This window comes from Lissotriton vulgaris, chromosome 4_1 (genome assembly GCF_964263255.1).
Source record: "Lissotriton vulgaris chromosome 4_1, aLisVul1.2, whole genome shotgun sequence".
Taxonomy (NCBI): Eukaryota; Metazoa; Chordata; class Amphibia; order Caudata; family Salamandridae; genus Lissotriton; species Lissotriton vulgaris.
In genome coordinates, this window is record NC_141691.1 from 67,960,364 (window position 1) to 67,980,802 (window position 20,439).

The following is a 20,439-nucleotide window of genomic DNA, read 5'->3' on the forward strand; positions in this document are numbered from 1 at the left end:
TTATTTTGTTTTCAATTGTCTGATCTAATGAGAGGGGCTAGAATATGCGCATAAATTGTTGCGCTTTAGAGAGAATGCGGAGGTTTTATTTTGTGGGTCGTGTTGAACTACAGTTATGGGCTTGGTTTCTGGGATCACTAGTATAGTGCATATTTGGTGATCACTAAAGATGAACAGAGATAATAGGCCGTTGGGGTACCTTATTTTAGGCAGATAGTCGGGAGTCGAAGTCTCAGATCATCTGTTGAGAGATAACCATGGAACAGAGTCGTTCAGGCCTAGGGTATCTGTTTTTAACCTATGGACCCAACGTTGTTCCTTCTCGAACAGTATGTTTTCTGCGTTTCTGTCGATTGTCTCAAGGCTTTCCAGGATCACCCAATGGAGGTCATTGGCAGTGTGTTGTTTTTCTTTATAGTGTGATGACATCTTTGTTGTGCTTTTCTGACAGTTAACATTACTCCTGTGTTCACCGAGTCTTTGTTTTGCCTTACGGCATGTCATCCCAATATATCTCATATTGCAAGGGCATGTAATCATATACACCACGTGACTAGTATTGCAGTTGGTGTGTTTTTTCAATTTCCATAACAGGTTTGGAAGTAATTGCAATTCTTTTGTTGGTTTTGTGGTGGCACAGGCTACGCAGGAACCACAAGGGTAGTGTCCAGTAATTGGAGGATTGTTCCATAAGCCTGGTTGTTGTTTCTTTTTTCTCGGTGGAGGTCTGGTATGGACCAGTAGATCCTTGATATTAGTACTCCTTTTATTCGCAAATCTTGGTTTTGGCCAAGTCAGGGTGTTTGATGTTATAATCTTCCAGTTGCGGTTGATTATTTTCTTCACCTGATTTGTTATTGGGCTATAGGTTGTTACACACGTAGTCCTGTCTTCAGTCTGTTTTGGGTGACTTTCGAGGAGGGATTCCCTCGGTTGGTTTCTGGCTCGTTTTGCACAGGAGTTTATTATCCTTTTTGGGTAGTCTCTGGCTGTTAGTTTTTCACAGAGATCTGTTGCTTGAGCTTTATAGTCTTTTATGGAGCTGCAATTTCTTCTTAGCCGTAAAAACTGGCTGTACGGAAGGTTTTCTCTTAACGGGCGGGGGTGAAAACTGTTGAAGGATAGACTGTTTTTTGCAGTGGACTTGAAAAACGTTCTTGTTTGTAAGCTGTTTTCCTTGGCAAAAATGGTGATGTCCAAGAAGTCAAGACTCTGTGCATTGGATGTGAATGTGAACTTTAGGCATTCATCCTGATTGTTCAGCCACCTATGGAAATCTGTTAGTGACGTATTGTCCCCTCTCCAGATTAGGAAAATATCGTCAATATATCTCTTCCAGAAGAGTATATGACGAAAGAAGGGGTTGTGTGCGTTGTGTACGTAGGTCTGTTCAAAGGTGCTCACGTACAGACCCGCTACGCTAGGCGCAAAGGTGCTGCCCATAGATGTTCCATGTTGCTGGAGGTAGAGGGTGTTTTTGTATTGGAATTTTTTTTCCATAAGGGCCAATCTACAACATTCTAATACAAAATGTCTTGGGGTCCGGTGGGGCCAGTCAATATTGAACAATATGGTTTCGAGAGTCTCTAAAGTTTTCTGTTGTGGAAGGCTTGTATATAGACTTTCGACGTCCAATCCTACTAGGAGCATACTGCTCTCCGAGTACTCGAAGTTTTGTAACATATTGATCAAGTCTCGTGTGTCTTTTAGGTAAGTAGGAGTGGTTTGGACCAGTGGTCTCAAGTATAGATTAGAATGTTGTAGATTGGCCCTTATGGAAAATTTTTTCCAATGCAAAAAACAGTCTACTATCCTTCAACAGTTTTCACCCCCGCCCGTTAAGAGAAAACCTTCCGTACAGCCAGTTTTTACGGCTAAGAAGAAATTGCAGCTCCATAAAAGACTATAAAGCTCAAGCAACAGATCTCTGTGAAAAAACTAACAGCCAGAGACTACCCAAAAAGGATAATAAACTCCTGTGCAAAACGAGCCAGAAACCAACCGAGGGAATCCCTCCTCGAAAGTCACCCAAAACAGAATGAAGACAGGACTACGTGTGTAACAACCTATAGCCCAATAACAAATCAGGTGAAGAAAATAATCAACCGCAACTGGAAGATTATAACATCAAACACCCTGACTTGGCCAAAACCAAGATTTGCGAATAAAAGGAGTACTAATATCAAGGATCTACTGGTCCATACCAGACCTCCACCGAGAAAAAAGAAACAACAACCAGGCTTATGGAACAATCCTCCAATTACTGGACACTACCCTTGTGGTTCCTGCGTAGCCTGTGCCACCACAAAACCAACAAAAGAATTGCAATTACTTCCAAACCTGTTATGGAAATTGAAAAAACACACCAACTGCAATACTAGTCACGTGGTGTATATGATTACATGCCCTTGCAATATGAGATATATTGGGATGACATGCCGTAAGGCAAAACAAAGACTCGGTGAACACAGGAGTAATGTTAACTGTCAGAAAAGCACAACAAAGATGTCATCACACTATAAAGAAAAACAACACACTGCCAATGACCTCCATTGGGTGATCCTGGAAAGCCTTGAGACAATCGACAGAAACGCAGAAAACATACTGTTCGAGAAGGAACAACGTTGGGTCCATAGGTTAAAAACAGATACCCTAGGCCTGAACGACTCTGTTCCATGGTTATCTCTCAACAGATGATCTGAGACTTCGACTCCCGACTATCTGCCTAAAATAAGGTACCCCAACGGCCTATTATCTCTGTTCATCTTTAGTGATCACCAAATATGCACTATACTAGTGATCCCAGAAACCAAGCCCATAACTGTAGTTCAACACGACCCACAAAATAAAACCTCCGCATTCTCTCTAAAGCGCAACAATTTATGCGCATATTCTAGCCCCTCTCATTAGATCAGACAATTGAAAACAAAATAACAATGTTTTCTTTATATACATAAATAACCCCATTTCGTCTTTTATGAATTGCTTTTTATTAAAAGAATGGTGAGTGTAATCCAAAAGAAACCTTCTACACTACGTGTTGAAGTATTTCTTCCATTTCCACCGCCATGGAGTAAAAATTAACCCGGAACAGCATCACGCTGTAGTTCCGGGTGAGGACAGGCAGAGTCAGCACATGCTGCCAGGACCGAGTAAGAAGGCACTAAGGTATTGGGTAAATCTAGGCGTATTCAACATACGGAAAACCGTAAGTAAAAAAGCGCACTCGATAACTCCTTTTTAATACCTCTTTAGTAAGGCCTCTCTCGATAAGCCCAAATCCCCGAGGGAGCAATTTTCCAAAAAAGACAAGGTACGCTTTTTTAAGAGCGCGCGCAGCGTATAGAGCACGAATGCAGCCACGTTAAACTAGCGACTCGTGGCGAACTTCTCTGGCACTATAAGCATGCTCATATTCCTGAAAACCACACACTCTGAATATTCTGAATGTCTGCAGTGCCCCTAAAAACACAAAACGACCACACTATTTAGCATATTCCACTATAGATCACGCACAGTGATATTGTCAGAACTATGGGCACCTCACTACAGTATTATTGTCAGAACTATGGGCACTTCAGTATAAGTCGAACCGAAGCATGAGAATGGAAGAGTTGACGCCCGAAATGAGTATGACGGGAAGTATTGCCATTTTCTAGTTCCTTACAAAAAAACTAAGGTACTATTGTACATAATTATATGTTTCTCCATACCCTATCTCCCTGTTTGTCGTTGTCTGTGTGCGTGTTTTCTATTTTTGCAGGTACAATGAAACCTTAAAGTCACGAAGAATCAGGTCAATAACCCTTTATTCTTCTCACAGTTTTCTCACCATTCACTAACCCCCATTGGTCCTGACGAAAGCCTATAGATCTCTTGACTACCAAAGGCTGAAACATGTTGACCTCTTTTTAACAACATTCTATATAATGCACTAGAATCCCTCACCAATTCGCAAAGTGCATCCGTAATTTTTAGTTTTAGTCCGAACCCAGACCTATTAAATTGTTTTTTGTCTGGCCGTCCGGATTTTTAATTATCACACCACCACCCCCCACTTTCCACGATCACTACTGCCTTAAACCTGAAGGCAAACCTCCTGGTGGAGGGTGCACAAGACAAAAAATGACTCAATGATTACGCACTCACGTGTAGAAAAGCGGGGACACAGTATATACCGCAAAAGAGAGACTATCACTATCAATATACACGTGTATGAGAGTCATATATGTTTGGGAGATACCAGGTCCTTGACTTGTGAGCCCAAGGTTTAAGCAGGACCAGTGATCCTTTCCCCCTTCTGATTATGAAAATGTTCTGGGATATGCCCGTCGAGCAGCCTGTCCTCTAGTGGTGAGGCCTGAGGTATGATAGTGTCCGGTGGAATGTTAGCTAGTAGGGAGTGTCGCACCTGTAGGTACCGGAAATATTCAGTGTGTGCTAGGTCGTATGTCGCCTGCAGGTGTGCGAACTCGTGTACTCCATTTGGCCCCCAAAGATCCCTAATTTGTGAGATGCCTATCAGGTCCCAGCTGCGGAACCCCTTAGTGCGTCTCAGAGAACCGAGTTTTTCAGAGGCCCACAGAGGCGTCGACATGGTGAGGGTATCTGACCAGCCTAGTCGTTTCTGTGCAATGTGCCATATTTGTGTGATGAGTGTTGGGTCGGGCCTGTGAGTTGGAGTCTACCCGGCTTGGAGTAAAGTGCAACCTCGTAGTTCCCCCCAGGAAGGAGCCATCTATCCATACCGTACCCGGGGTCCCCCGTCACTGTATGTCCCCTGGTTAATCGCCGATAGATGTGCTGCCCAATAATATTTACGGATGTCAGGGAGGACAATCCCACCGTCGTACCACCCCAGAGTAAGTTTGTGCAGTGCGATTCTGGGCACCCCTGCCCATAGCAGGTACCGCTGCGCCGCTTCTACTGCCGTGAAGTATGAGTTGGGTACGAGGTCAGGATAATTCTGCAGCGCGTATAAAAACCTCGGTAGCGCCACCATCTTAAAGAGGGCTGCGCGGCCCAAGAGGGACAAGGGGAGTTTCTGCCAGGATTTAGCATCTCGCTGGAGCCGCTTGAGGGGTGGGAGTAGATTGCGTTTGTACCGCATCGTCTTGTCTGTGGAGACGAAGACACCCAGATACTGGAAGCCGTCTGTGGCTAGTGCTAGAGGGCAGGTGGCGGGGAGCCTCGGGGGTTCGCCATGCAGAACATAGAGGAGGGATTTACTCCAATTAATCCGAAACCCGGAGTTCCGCCCGAAACTCGTGAGGATGTCGAGCGCCGCCATGATAAATCTACGAGGTCTAGACAGGTACAGAAGGATGTCGTTGGCGTAGAGGGAGATTTTGTCCTCCCATCCTTCAGTCCAGGCTATACCTTTAAGGTAGACATCCTGACGTATCCAGGCCGCGAGGGGCTCAAGGGAGAGCGCGAAGAGGAGGGGAGAGAGGGGACAGCCCTGTCTGGTCCCTCTTTCAAGGGTGAAGACTTCCGATGCTTTCCCGTTCACCACCACCTGGGCCAATGGCTCAGTGTACAGGAGGCACACCCAAGATATGAAGTGTGGTCCAAAGCCCAGTTTGCGGAGCACAGCAATCATGTAGGGCCATTCTAGGGTGTCAAAAGCCATGGTGGCGTCAAGGGAGACCTCCACTGCGTCCTCCTGCAGCCTGTGCCGCTGTCCAAGTACCCCGTTAAGGCGGCGAATGTTTAGCGCCGTGTTACGGCGGGGCATAAATCCTGATTGGTCCGGATGGACCAGGGTGGACAGGACTTGTTGGAGTCTATTTGCAAGCGTCTTGGCCAGGATTTTGGGCTCCGCGTTGAGCAGCGATATCGGCCTTTAAGAGGAACAGGACTCTCTGCGCTTTCCCTCCTTTGGTATCGCCACTATCGTCGCTGGACGCTGGTCTCGTGGCAAGATTCCCTTCTGCCTACTTTCCTCGAACATGGGCTTTAAGTGTTTGCTAAGGGTTTCTGGCTGCAATTTGTAGAGCTCTATTGGGAGGCCGTTAGGTCCTAAGGCTTTTCCCGGGCGGAGGTCAACAATTGCACGCTGTAGCTCGGATGCTTCAAGCGGGCGTTCAAGGGCTTCTCTGTCTTCATCGGACAGGCAGGGCATACGGATGTCCGTCAAGAGGGCCACTGAGTCCTCCTCTGGACGATCAGATTCCCGACTATATACCTGCTGGTAGTGGCGTGCGAACTCCGCCACTATTTCCCGGGGTTCCGTTACCACGGTCCCGGAGGCCGTGAGGCGTTCCGGGACCACTCTGTTGGCCTGCTGCTTCTTTTCGAGCCAGGCTATTAATTTCCCGGCTTTGTCCCCCTGATCGTATATCCGTCCCATCTTGTATCTGGTTACCGTCTGAGCTTCCTGCGTGACCAGTTCCCTGTATTCAGACGTTTTGAGCCTCAGCCTATGAAGTGCTTCAGGTGTCCCAGTGTCGCTGGCCTCCTTCTCCAGGAATGCCAGATCTGCTTCAACTGTGGTGACTTGTCTTTCTCTTTCTTTCCGCCTACTTGCTATAGTCGACAGCGCTTCCCCCCTGAGTACCGTTTTAAAGGCCTCCCATAGAGTGACTGGGGAGTCCACGGACCCTACATTATTATTGAAGTAGTGGGTGATGGGTTTGGTGAGTGCCTTCCTAGTCTCCCCGGTCTTCAGGTGCCAGGCGCTAATTGGTGTAATGCAACCCTCCCGTCGAGCCCCAAAGGTTAAATGCGTGAAAAGTGGTGAGTGGTCAGATATGCCTCGCGCTAGATGGGTGGCTTCATGTACCGTCATGTTGTGGTGCAGTAGGGTGAGGATGTAGTCGAGGCGGGAGAATGTGCAATGTGGGCCGGAGAAGAAAGTGAATTGGCTGACTGTCGGGTGGAGCAGTCTCCAGACGTCGGTGAGCCCAAAGGCGTCTAGAAAGTTAGCCAGCCATGTCTGCCCATGTGGTGTGTCCTTGGGGGGATGCCTGTCTAGGGCGCCGGATATTACCGCGTTATAGTCACCCCCCAGTATCAAATGCCCGTCAGGGAGGGAGAGTAGCATGGTACCTAGGTCAGCATACGCTAGGGTTAGGAGGCCCGGTGGGATGTAGACTGAGAGCAGGTTTAGGCAGCGGCCTTCCCATCTGCCTGATAACACCGCAAAGCGGCCCAGTGGGTCTGACTCAGTGTGGTCTATGTGGATCGGTAGTGAACGACGCAGCAGTATCCCCACTCCCTTGGAGCCCGAAGTGAAGCCTGAATGAACTGCAAGGGTATATCCACACCTGTTGAGGGCCTGACACGTGTTCCCCAAGAGGTGCGTTTCCTGCAATAATACTGCGTCCGGCTGATACCTCCTGATGAACTGTAGGACTATGGTACGTTTGAGTCTGTCCCCTAGCCCATTAACGTTCCAGCTTAGGACTTTGAGACTTTTTTCCCACCTATTAGCCATAACCGTTGCCTTGTGGAGGAACTGGTGTCCGTGGTCTGGTGCATAGGTCGAGACTTACTGTGAGAGCTACACTTGACCGTACAACCTTCCCAACTCCCCTCCCCCCCCAATTACCCCCCCCAGCAGTCATGTTGAATGCAAACATTAACACATTCATGAACCTGTGGCCCACGGTCCCCATCCCACCCCACGGAAACTCCCACCTTTTGAACAACCCCCCCCCCACCCTGCTCCCTGCTCCGTAGGTTTCGAACTACCCACAACCCCAATTAGCAGAGCGCCTGTCGCCCAACCCCACCCCGGAGAGAACAAACTGCTTCCCCCCGAGGAAAACTCTGTTAGTGAGCACGTGTGCCAGACCCAACTCCAGCCGCCATGCCCGTGTCCCCGAAAGTATAAGTCCCTCAGGTTTACTGCCTTGCATGGATCTGGTCAAGAGTACAATAGTCATGGAGGACTGCGACCGCTTCCCACCTTAGGAGCCTAAAGTCTTACCACTGTGGGCGCTCGTGCAGTTCCATTCAACGCAGCATGATTCCGCAGGGCAAGACCTCACCGTGTTGTATCGTCGTGAGGGGAGTCCCAACGGGGACTTTAGATCTGGAACGCCATGACCGCTGACTCCGTTCGGCCTCTGCTGAATTCTCCGCCGCCGACCCTGGGGATGGTGCTCCTGGTTCCCTCCAGTTGCCGCGGTTCTGTGTTGCCGGCGCTTCCGGCGCCAGCCCGTCGAGCCATTCCTGACCGCCTCCGGTGAGGTGAATAATCGTGATTTGCCCCCCGATATAACCTTGAGTTTCGCAGGGTAAAACATCATGTACTTGATACCACGTTCCCGAAGTGCCGCTTTCACCCCCGTGTAGGAGCGTCGATCTTGTTGAACCTGCATTGTAAAGTCTGGAAAGAACCGGACAGTAGTTCCCTCGTACTGCAGGTCTCCCTGTTATCTGGCGGCTTGGAGGATGGCATCACGGTCCCGGTAGTTTAGGACCTTGGCGATTATTGTTCGCGGTGGGACACCAGGCTTAGGCTTGGGGACCAGGGCCCGATGTGCCCGCTCAATAGTGAAGAACTTGGAGAGTCTCTTGGGCCGCAGGTGGTTGAGGATCAGGTCCTCTAGAAACAGCTCCGTACTGTGCGCCTCCGAATCCTCCGGCACACCTACGACACGTATGTTGCTCCGTCTGGCCCTCCCTTCCTGGTCCTCAAGCCGCATGGCCATGAGGCGGTGTTGGTGGACAAGTTCATTTACCCGCCCTTCCAGTTGTTTCGAGGAGGCCCAGAGTTCCCCGATGTCCGCCTCATTAGTCTTGGACCTATCGGTGGTCTTACCGAGGTCAGTGCGCAGCAGGTTTACCTCAATCGTGATTTTGTCCATTTTCGACTCTAGCGTGGTGCCCAGTGTTTGTATGGCGGCCATTATTGAGGTCAGTGAGGGCTCCGCCGCGCCCGTGGTGCCCCCTCCCTGCGCTCCGGACTGTGCAGGGCCAGTCGCCACCGCATATTTGTCAAGTTTGTTCGTTTGGGTCGGTAGTCCCGACTTAGGCCTCATCGTTGATGTTGGCGCCAAATCCCGCGGTCCCCACAACACTGGCCTGTGGCCGATAGGTCCCACACCCTCCTGCGCAGCGAGTTGGATCAGGCCGGGGGGCGAGCAGTCACTCGATGTGGAGGGCTCCCTGGGCAGGTAGGCGATCCACTCGCCGGCCGGGCCTGTGCCGTCGATCCCCGGAGCAGGCCCTGCACCGCTGCGAGTCGCAGTGCGCCCCCGACGTCCCTCAGTGATGCTCACAGGTCGGCCGTTAGGGTCCAAGTTACCGGCCCCCCCGCTCGGTGTTCAGGGGGCCGCGGCCCGCTCCTACAGCAGCCCGGGTGCTCACCTCAGCATGGGCGCTGTCCGTGAGTGAAGGGGGTTTGCAGAGGGAACCTCGATCTCCTGGCGCTCGGTTCGCCGGCCACGCCGAAGGTCTGTGCCCGCTCAACAGCCCGGGCCTTTCGCCACTTCGTCCCCGCAGGCACAGGGAACCACATCCGCCCAGCCCGGAGCCGCCCTCCTCCGGGATGCGAAAGGCTGGTCTGCTTCCGGCGGCCGCGAGGTAGGCTGCAAGCCGGGGCCTCAATTTTGGTGGCGCCGGCCCCCGGGCTCCAAGGCGCTCTCGGGTCCAGCTGCTGGGATCGATGCGGCGGCGTTCCGGCCCTGCTCGGAGCTCGGACTCCGCTCCAAGCCTAGAACGGCAGCGCTACACCTGAGGGGGCTGGTGCGCTAGGTTTCGGGCGCCCCAGCAAGGATCAGGATAGCGGATTTTGTGGGGACATCAGTCGTCCCGGCGGAGCTCGGCGACTAGGCGGCCATCTTCGTTGGCGCCCGGCCACGGCCCCCCACTTCCCTGTTCTATCTATGTCTGTCTTCTCTAGTCTTGTTATTCTCGTCACCTGTCCGGGTGGCATCCATTGCTATCTTTCAACCCATTAGATTCCGTTACGCCCTTGTAGGAGACAGATATACATATATACTACAAAAGAGCAGATGAGGGAGGAAGAGAACAAGAGAGAGCAAACAAGCAAGAGAATACAGAATGGAGGAACATAGGCAGAAAGTCTGTGATAAATGGTGAAACACAGTGAGGAATCATAGCAAACAGAGAGAATGGTCTATCTTACTTGAATTAGCATGGTCAAGAAGAGAGTGACTAGAACTGGGGACAACATGAAAAATAGCCTCCACATAAGGCAAACAGGCAGAAGAACTCCGCGAATCACAGAGAGAAAGCGAGCCTGCAATAAGGACAAAAAGAAGATAACAAGACTGTGGAAAATAGGTGGACACGGTCCTAACAACTGAGACTGTGATGAATGAAGCAAAAGGGCCAGAAGGAGCACACAGGGTAGTAATACCATGAATAATGAAAAGATAACTAAATGACAGAGGAAGAGACAATAAACACATAAAATATGAAGAGAAATTCTAAAGTAAGGCTCTCTTTAGCATGTAGGGCAGAAAATAAGGAGACTATAGAAAACACAATGCTGTCAAGAAGAAAAGACAACTGTGATGGAGATACAATGCCTGTACATGCATACTCCTCAGCTGCTTACCGGTTACTTACTGGTAGCAAACATGCCTTATCTCCTAGGTTACATACTGTGACATACTGAAAACGTAATTTACGCCTAAAAGATGATTGTTTTTCTGCAAGCATTGCTGCTAGACACTGTTTAAACTTTAATGGTACAGGTGTTCTTACATTATTCTTTCATATGTTGCAGGTGCAGATAAAGTCGCTGCTAGAGTGATGCAGGTAAGTTACTGACACTGGAAAAAAACAATATTCTGTTTGGGAGACGAGGCAGTCTTTCAGTGTTTGCATTGATTCATTAAAGTTGTTTTCCAATGCGGCCCTTTTAACTTGTCCGAGCATTTAAAGCTCATCCTTCTATAATAGTGATTAAATCAAAAAGCAATCACAAGGTCCCTTTATCTAAAGCAATCAAATTCAGCTTAAATCATTACCTCTCCTCGTCTTTAATCATTGTGACAAAAAGTATTGCATATAAACAAATGTATCTCTAATTAGAGCTAAACCATCAATAACAACAATGCTCTCTCGACAGTCTAAATAGCCAAAGCCCTTCCCACCACCTCCAGATCTCCCATCTTTAGAGCTCCTTCTGACCTCTCTCTACTACTGATCTGATCAACATCATCTACTCCAATGACATCATCTATGACAATGACAGCCTCTCCTCTTCCTTTAACCTCTTCTTCAATCTGTATCCACTCCCTTATTTGAACATTATCAACACCTACCTTCTTACCACTACCCTATTGCCAAATTATTCCTTTACTTTAGAAACCCAACCTTGATCCTGAAGAGCTGGCAAATTATCTTTGTCACGCATTCCTTGCCAAACTTCTGTAAAAAGCACCCTGTAGACCAACTTATTGGGTCCCAAAGTGCCAATCTGGTGTAGGTGAATGTATACTAATTAAAAAGAATGCCTAATTTAGAGATGGTTTAGTTAGGATGGCTAGGCCTCAGTTGGCTGGTATTGACAGATTTTATTTTATTTAATGAGCACAAGCCTTTCCCTCTCTTTGTATGCTTGTGTGTTTTTCAGTTTCAGGAAAGTCACTGAAAAGAAGACTCATTCTGTAGGATCTATATTGACATATTTATGTTTTGTCAAAAAAGCAATGTTAAGGATGTTCCTTTATTGTGTGACTTTTTAATGTTTCCTTCTGACACTCTTTGAATGCCATTCATTAGTTGAACAAGTCATTGTATTTAATGTTACATAAAATATTAGTTTGTTCCATTAATTAGTTATACATAGCTTGTGCAATAGAATGTATTTGGAAATAGATGTCTCTAAAAGTATTGTGTGTACCAGAATATTGACCGACTGTGCGTTTGCAATATTGCCTGTGAAGTCATACTGTGTCAATGGTGTGGCTTCTGTACTCTGCAACCTTATAAAAGTACTGTATTTTGGAGAAGAGCCAATTCTGTTTTGGGCTTTTTACTGAGCAAAGTCGGTGATAGTCTGTTTATTGATATAACACCTAGTCCTTAGGCTTACTTCTTTAGAAACAGATTCGATGTCAGTCGGTCTATTTGCTTTTCACTTATTTCTTTCTGTGCGATTTCTTCAGAAGCTGACCTAATGTTAAACCTCTCACAGAATAATGTTTTAACTATTTTGATTGATACTAATTTCTAATGAACGGACTAATTACTTTTTGCTTTCAGTAATGAGCATATTTTTTAATAAACCTATTAGGTTGTAAACTGGAATCCTTGTCTCGCACAAGTTTGATTATTAGCCATGGACTAGTCTAGCAAAGACTCGTGGGTGGGGGTCCTTAGGAAGACTCAGATAGTTGCACGTTAACCCCCTTACTTAGTTCATTAGAATGTCATCACTGGCTTTTGTTCAGACTGTAACAATAAAAGTGTTAATCATTAAGCACAGGGTAAAAACCCTCAAGCCACAAAGATGATCACTGTCCTCTTAACCACCTAGATTTATCTGATGCATTCAATACTGTTGATCATTACATTCTGCTTGACATTCTGGTGTGTATGGGCATCCTGGCATGGTCCTCAATTGGGTTGCCTACTTATTCTCAAACCAGCACATATATGTGCAACTTAATTCATATGCGCACACACTCATATGGTTCCTCCAGGACTCTCTTCTAGCCCCCATGATCTTCAACTTTTGCAAGTAGCCCATTGGTAGACTCGTTACCCCTCTTAGCATATCCCTCTATTGTATGCTGATGACAAACATCTTTACCTCAAAATGTAATCTACAGTGGATGTCCAAAGCTTAAAATTGTGTTTGCAAATTGTTCAATCTTGAACTTTTATGGCCTATCTCAAATTAAAACAACAATTGAGAAATGCATTAACAGATCATAGCTAGCATATCTATCCCGTCCTGCTTCCCTCTTTCCTTTCTTCATATGCAAAATCTCTAAGCTTTTACGTTGATTTTTTTTCTCTCCCTCACCAAAAAGTCCCCAAACTACCTCGTTCTAAATCAGCCTTTTCTGCATGTGTAAACCATTTATTCTTCCTACAGCCAATTTGGAGCAATACATTTTTAATCAGCCTCTTCAGTGCTGCTCTTCGTCCTCTCAAAACTGCCTTCCATGCATTGGCTTATGGCTGGGGAACATAAATCTTATCACATTACCTTCAACCCTTTTAAATCGTTGTCTCTGCTGGATACCCCTCAAAGCATGCGTCCATTAATTTTAAATCTATGTGCATCATTCACAAGTCCCTATGTACTCGCGAAACAGGCTACATAGCTGGAAATAGTTGCCTAGTTGGTTGCGTTTATATGACGCCCAACACTAAACAAAGATCCAAACATTCTCCTCTTTCACCCTATCTACTCACCCTTCCATCCATTATGAAAGTATGATATGTTGGTTCAATTCATTCATATCTAACCTGTCACTTCTCATTTTCTCAAGTCACCTGTCCTCCACTAAACCTAGCTCTACCCTTCCCTCTGCTGCATAGACATCTAATTTATAAAGCCTTATAGTTTTAAGTATTGGTTGTTCATTTGCAATGTTAGCAAATTGTTGCTCTCACATAATTTTAACTGTATATGTTTATCTTTTTGAAAAGACTCCATCAACCTATATTCTTGTATATTTTAGGAACACCTATTCCAAACCTTTCGATTTTCCTAAAAAACCTAAATTCATCTTCTTCACCCCACTGTTTCATACACCTATCTCTTCTAACCCCCTTTTCCCAAATTACTTTGCAAAAGATCACATACTGCCTTCCCCTGTTCTCACTAGATCTTATCTTATTATGTAAAACCCCACCGCTCTTGTTGGTGCTAGGTATACAACAGAGCATTGAACTAAGAACACATATCATATTATCATTATGCTGTCACTCTCAACAGGCAAAACCCAGCCAGCCTAACCTTTGCTTATGTAGGCTCTGCAAATCCCTCTTTTAATAATTTAAGGATTTGTTAGATTAAAACACGAATCCCAGGCATCAGGCCTCTGTTTCATTTCAACTTGTTTTGCTCCTACATATGGTAAACTTTCATTGAACCAGAAGTAGACCATAGGAGAACATAAGGAGAACACTTGTCGTATATTTTCTTGTAAAAAAGCATACTTTATAGATTTCATTGTAATGTCTCTTTTGCGAATATCCTCATCCCTGTCAATACAGTATTAATTGTTTGTTTACATAAACAATGCCATCTACTACGAACTAAATAGGCTCATCTGTTTCTTGAGTGAAGCCACCTGCAGATGCAGTCATTTCCACTAGTCGCGTCATTTAGGAGTGATATGTTCGGTGATCATCTGAAGAACTCTTCACATTTATGTTATCCATGTTATATTGTAACAAACAGCAGATGTCTTACTATTTCAAGAATGGATCGCTGGCTAAGTCCATCCGAGGTTTCGTTTCATTTTTCAATTACCTAAAGGCTTTGCTTTGCCTAGTTGAATATTTCTATGTGCCTGTTTTCAACAATGGGCAAAAGCATAATAGTGAATTTTTGAACACAGTTCGCTGTTACTTGAGTAGGTAACAGCTGTCCACACCATCGAGTTTTTGGTGTAAATTGTTCTGTTTATTAATATTTAACTGGCATTTGGACTATGTGAGTCTCATACTCTGCTTGACTCAATTTCTAAACTTTTCTTCTTTACCTCCTTATCCCTTAAACACATACATGTGAACCCAGCGTGAGCAAACACTATTAAAACTCGGTACATACTGAGATGACAAAGGTGAACTTCCCTACTTTAAAAAGACATCTTCCTTAAAACTTTAATGGTTGCTTTCTGTGATAACGTGTTCGAGAGTTGCCATTATTCATGATAAACCACATAAACAAATGAACTTATACAGTGAATTACGTACCATGAGATATGCATCTAGAAACCCACACATCAAATCCACTTTAGATCCTCTTCGGCCTCTTCTCACCTCTCATGAGCAAACTGCTCCATAAGTACGTTGCACATCTGTTTTCTCCCACCACTTCGCCCAATTTCCCTGCCTCAAGAAGGCTATCTAGTCGATTTCATCGCTTGACTCACTCAGACGTGCCACCAAAAGGAACACTGGGCGGGAGGCTATTAAACTGGACACACTTTCATACATCTCTTTTGAGATGTAAGAAGCTGTGTCTAAGTTTGTTAAAAATGTGCAATTCAAGTATGGAAAATTGCTGTTAACTTTTCCATGTTGTAGAGATTCAATGTTTTACCCCACCAATGTCAGCCGTTCTGGGCCCTTCCATCTATAGTCCACTGGCAACCTCCTAGCCAACAATACCTAAGATATGAATCTCCCCAACATTGTCACTATTGGATACATACCCTCATTATCTACCTCCCCAGCAGAACCACCAGAGGGTCAATTGTAAGCTGGACATTGTTGATCTCTTTAGTTTTCTACACCACCTGGGCCCATAAACTTTGCACTTGAACACAGAGCCATCACATATGACTATATGTACCTTCCTCATCACACCCTCACCAACAAATGGCAGACACCATACATTGTCGGATCGGTGTCCTGTACCACTTGAGCATTATTTTTTTTGCCATTTCTTTATGTGAAAAACAAACAAAGGACCTGAATTAGTATCCAGTAACTCTCGAGAAGCTGTAGAGCGAACATTTCGGACCACTTCTGCACTTAGGGCAGGTTTCTTGTGATCAATCTGAGGGATATGTAGTAGTATCCAGATGTAACCTTACAACTCTGCCTTTAATAATATGTAATATTGGTGGATTGCAACGCTGACTTGCAGTGTTCATTTGTGCGAGGTGGTAACCACAACTGATCTGATTGGAGAACCCTGCAAATCTCCTGCTCTACTCTACACCTAGTTTTATCCCCAGACTGACAAGCCCATGTGAGGGTGGGGCCAACTGTGTTGCCGCTTTATAGCTATAATTGTCCAGAGCTCCAAGTCCTCCCTCATATTGTGATCTGTACAGCAGGGCTTTCACTAACTTTGGAAGTTTATTATTCCATTTGAAGGACCACACTTTCTTCTGGATATTATGCAGGATTGCCCTGGGAAGTGTCACTGACACTTTCCTTCCTGTATATGAAGGTTTTGGCATAACAATCCTTTTTATACTATTGATCTGATCCAACCAAGAGGTTTCCAACTTTCTGCATCTATATAGATCCTTGAACAAGTGTTTATGAGGGAAGGGATGTTAGCGTGGAATGCGGTGCTCACATGTGCTGGAAAAGCGGGAAACAAATATATTGGCCTCAGTCGGCTGGTAAGCAACCCCACGCACATCGTTAGCCACTCACTGTTACTCATCTTCTCCTCCTGCAAAAAAAATAAAGTTCTCCCACGTGACCAAACTGACCTCGACAGACCACAGCATCATCCACTTCACTAGAGCCCCAAACAGTCCACCCACCCACCCCTACCGTAACTGAAGCAAAGTCATGGAACCCCCCTGGATTTCCGCCTCAAACAAACCAGGGCGTCCTCTCCGACACCCTCAAACTCAACGTCCAGAACTTCTCTAATTGGATCTCCACTGCCGCAGACACCATCAGCCCCTTGGAAACCCCCACCAGCAACAGACCAGCCAAGCACGCCAGCTGGTTCACTCCCTAACTACTGACCCTCAAACGTGACTGCAAGAAACTAGAGAGACTTTGGTGCTCCAGCTAGAACCCCTCAAACCTCAGCACCTTCAGATCCCCCCGCAACAGCTACCGTCCTGCCTCAGGAAGGCCAAGAAGGACGCCCTGACCAACTCCATCGAGGCAAGCGTCAACCACGCCAAGAAACTCTCCAACATCGTAAGAGAGTTCACCTGTCCAGCCGCCGCCGAAAACACAAACCACTCTTCCCTGGCCCTCTGCAACACCCTTGCGGACTACTTCCACAACAAAATCACATTCATCTACAGCAACTTCGACCCGCAGACCTCAAACACCTCCCAGTAGTGACTGGTGTATTGATACAGTCGTGAGTCAGGGTAGCGGGGGGAGGGGTGTGCAGATGAACAAGTAAAAAATAAATAAATCTAAAAAAACACCTGTATCGCCGCATCATGCCCCTCTCTTCTGCAGGCACAGGCTCCCACAGTGCACTTCCGCCAATCCTGGTGCTACTTTCATGCTGCTGTAAGTAGTGTCAGGATTGGCCAGAGTGCCAAAGATTTGAATTCTCAGTGAGACTGGGAGGATGTGCCTGCTCTCTCCAACCCGGCAACGCAGCTCGGGTTGGAGGGCGCTTCAGTGCGCATGCTGGTTTAGCCAGCTTGAGGCAGCTGGCCAAACCTTCATGCGCACTGATTACAGTGCCCACTACTTCCATCATTGCCTGTTATCTCCTAGCCCCACCCCAAGACTCCACAGTAGTAGAAAAATAAAACGATAATAATCATGGTTTATTATCGTTTTATTTTTCAAGTTTTGCTGCTGCTGGCGGGGCGGGGGCGCCGCTCCCACCTCCACAAAGAAACCACCGCTACCCAAACCTACCGGCTCACCAATTGGAATCAGCTCTACCTACCTAAGACACCACCACTATTGTGTAAGACACCACCACTATTATGAATTCAATTCACTCCTGTGCTCCCACGGACCCCTGCCTGCACCACACCCACAACCTAGGAAAGAGAGAAATCAGCAGCAACCTCATAGCAATCCTCAACACCTCCATCATTATAGCTACCATTCACGACTCATAGAAACATGCGGAGGTCAAGCCTTTCCTGAAAAAAATCCTCTGCCGACACCAACTAACTCAAGAATTACTGCTCCATCTCGCTTCTCCCTTCCCCGCCAAGGTCCTGGAAAAAGTCATCAACCGCCTTTTCACGGAATACCTCAAAGAAAACAACCTGCTAGATGTCTCCCAATTCTGCTTCTGGTCCAATCACAGTACAGAGACCATCCTGATTGCAGCAACGGATGACATCAGACGCCTCCTCGACCAAGGGGAAACAGCAGACCTTATCCTCCTCAACTTCTTGGCGGCCTTCTACACTGTCTCCCACATCACCCTCCTCACCAGTCTCTACCACATTAGCATCCAAGGCAACATTCTTAACTGGATCTCTTCCTTCCTCTCTGGGCCAACACAGAGGATCCATCTACCTCCCTTCTCTGACACACCCAAAAGTATCATCTGCGGTGTCCCCCAGGGCTCCTCTCTCAGTCCCACCTTATTCAACACCTACATGGCGTCACTGGCTGACATCACCTGCACTTGCAGAATGAACATCATCTCATACACTGACAACATGCAGCTCATCCTTTCCCTCACAGAAGACACCAACACCACCAGAGCAAACTTCCAAAACACCATGTCCGACGTCGCCACCTGGATGAAGGCCAACTGCCTCAAGCTTAACTCTGACAAAACAGAGTTACTTATCTTTGGTAACAAACCCTCTCCCTGTGATGACTCCTGGTCACCCACCACACTCAGCCCCAACCGCACACCAACCTCGGAATCATATTAGACAGCCAACTGACTATGAAGTTGACACCGCCTCCTAGTCTCCTGCTTCCACACCTTCCAAATGCTCTGAAAGATCTTCCTATGGGTCTATATGTCTGCCAGAAAATGGTCACCCAAGACTTCATCTCCAGCCGCATCGATTACGACAACGCACTCTATGCTGAAACCTCCAAACAGCTCCTCAACCGCCTCCAGGCCATGCAGAACACTGCAGCAATGCTCATCCTCAACCTCCATAAAAGAACTGGCACCACCCTTCACCTCAAAGCCCTCCACTGGCTCCCCGTCCAGAAAAGATGCCTCTTCAAACTCCTGACTCACGCCTACAAGGCCCTTCACAACTTCGTGCCCACTAACATCAACCACCGCTAGACATTCCACTGACTCACCAGGTACCTCCACTCCGCTGCCCCCACCCTGGTTCACATTCCCCACATCCGTCTGAGCTGCTGTGGAGGTCGTTCATTCTCCTACCTGGCCAACAAGTCCTGGAACAGCCTCCCCTTCCACTTGCGAATCAACCCTTCCCTCAAACAATTCAGGAAGAAGCTCAAGACATGGCTTTTCGACCCAGGCTCACAGAACCTCTGCACCTGGAGACCCCCCAGGGCTGGTAAGCTGCATCATACAACACTGATTAATTGATTCAGATACTCCATCACCCTTTGAAAACCACTGAAAGCTGTGTTCCCCCGCTATCCTCTCATTCTTCTCCATATGGTGTCCCACCCCCATAGCTACTGATTTACTATAATTCTCTGCAGTTTCTCTAGGGGTCTTGGTGAATAGACCATGCGATTAGTCAGGAAACACAGCACATCATCTACAAATATTGGCAATTTAATTTCTTTCCGTACTACTATATACCCTGTGATTTCAGGGTTAGAAATTATCTTTTGAAATACTAATCTAAGATGCTAACATCGTTCCCTATCCTCACCTATATTATTATGCGGCACACCTGCAGCATTCGGTCCGGTGGCTGGGTGAGGGAGACAACTGGGAAAAATGTCTACTTAAAGGATGAGTCCGGCCTGATAGTCCTCCATCGGCCCGATGAAGGGGGTGGGTGCTCCTGCAAACCTTCCTCACGTGGTCAAACAGACCACAAATGTATGGCAAGCATTTGTGGAGTGCATACTAATGCACGCGCCATTCCATCGGGAACTCAACATACAGATTCTTGCCATGGTTTGAAAAATTATGGAAACCATCTCATTTCAGGCATGGAGGGAGGCTGCCAGGTGTTGGCGGACCTGTACCCAAATGAACCCTTTATCTCATATGATCAGGCTTGTGAAAGATTCGGCCTCGGTTAAGGTCAATACCTTCAGCATGCTGGCCTCACGAACCTGGCCAGGGCGGCATGCCTCACTTACCCTAACGCCCCCACACGACTCAAACACTTGATATAACGCTTACATGTGGGAGCGGGCATCGATTAATTTCATTATTGTATAGGGCTATGAGGGTCGACTCAAAGGGTTCACCTCCCAGGGCGTGGACCGTGTGTGAGGGGATCTGCCGACACACATGGGCAAAAAGGCATGGAAAGCAGCATACCCTTTAACACACCCAGTATCCTATAACCCACACTTTAAGTTGATACACTTTAATTACCTGCACCATGTGTACATGGCCCAGACGAGATTGTGTTGCATTTACCCGGACCACTCTGATGTTTGCCTAGTTGTGGCATAGAAGAGGCAGACTTTCTGCATTTAGCCTGGGGGTGTCCTGAGGTGCATGAATTTTGTACTTGTGATTGAGCAGGTGAGGGCAGGAACTGGCCTTTGGGTTGAGGTAACCCCACTGCACTGCCTGCTGGGGCAAGTCATGAAACCTAGAAAATGCAAGTTGGCATACAATCAATCATAACACTTGTATAGCGCACTACTCACCCGGAAGGGTCTCAAGGCGCTTGGGGGAAGGTGTCCGCTACTGCTCGAACAGCCAGGTCTTGAGTTGTCTCCTGAAGGCGA

At 46.9% G+C, this 20,439-nt stretch overlaps 1 protein-coding gene across 2 annotated transcripts in view; it reads left to right on the plus strand.

Moving 5' to 3' along the window:
• Nucleotides 1-20,439, plus strand: part of EDA (ectodysplasin A) — a 1,522,411-nt gene that overhangs the window by 1,084,415 nt on the left and 417,557 nt on the right. For both annotated transcript variants that reach the window (XM_086918330.1, XM_086918332.1), the window contains exon 5: nucleotides 10,706-10,737. In XM_086918330.1, coding sequence (XP_086774456.1) covers nucleotides 10,706-10,737 — 32 coding nt within the window. The remainder of the gene's footprint in view (nucleotides 1-10,705; nucleotides 10,738-20,439) is intronic.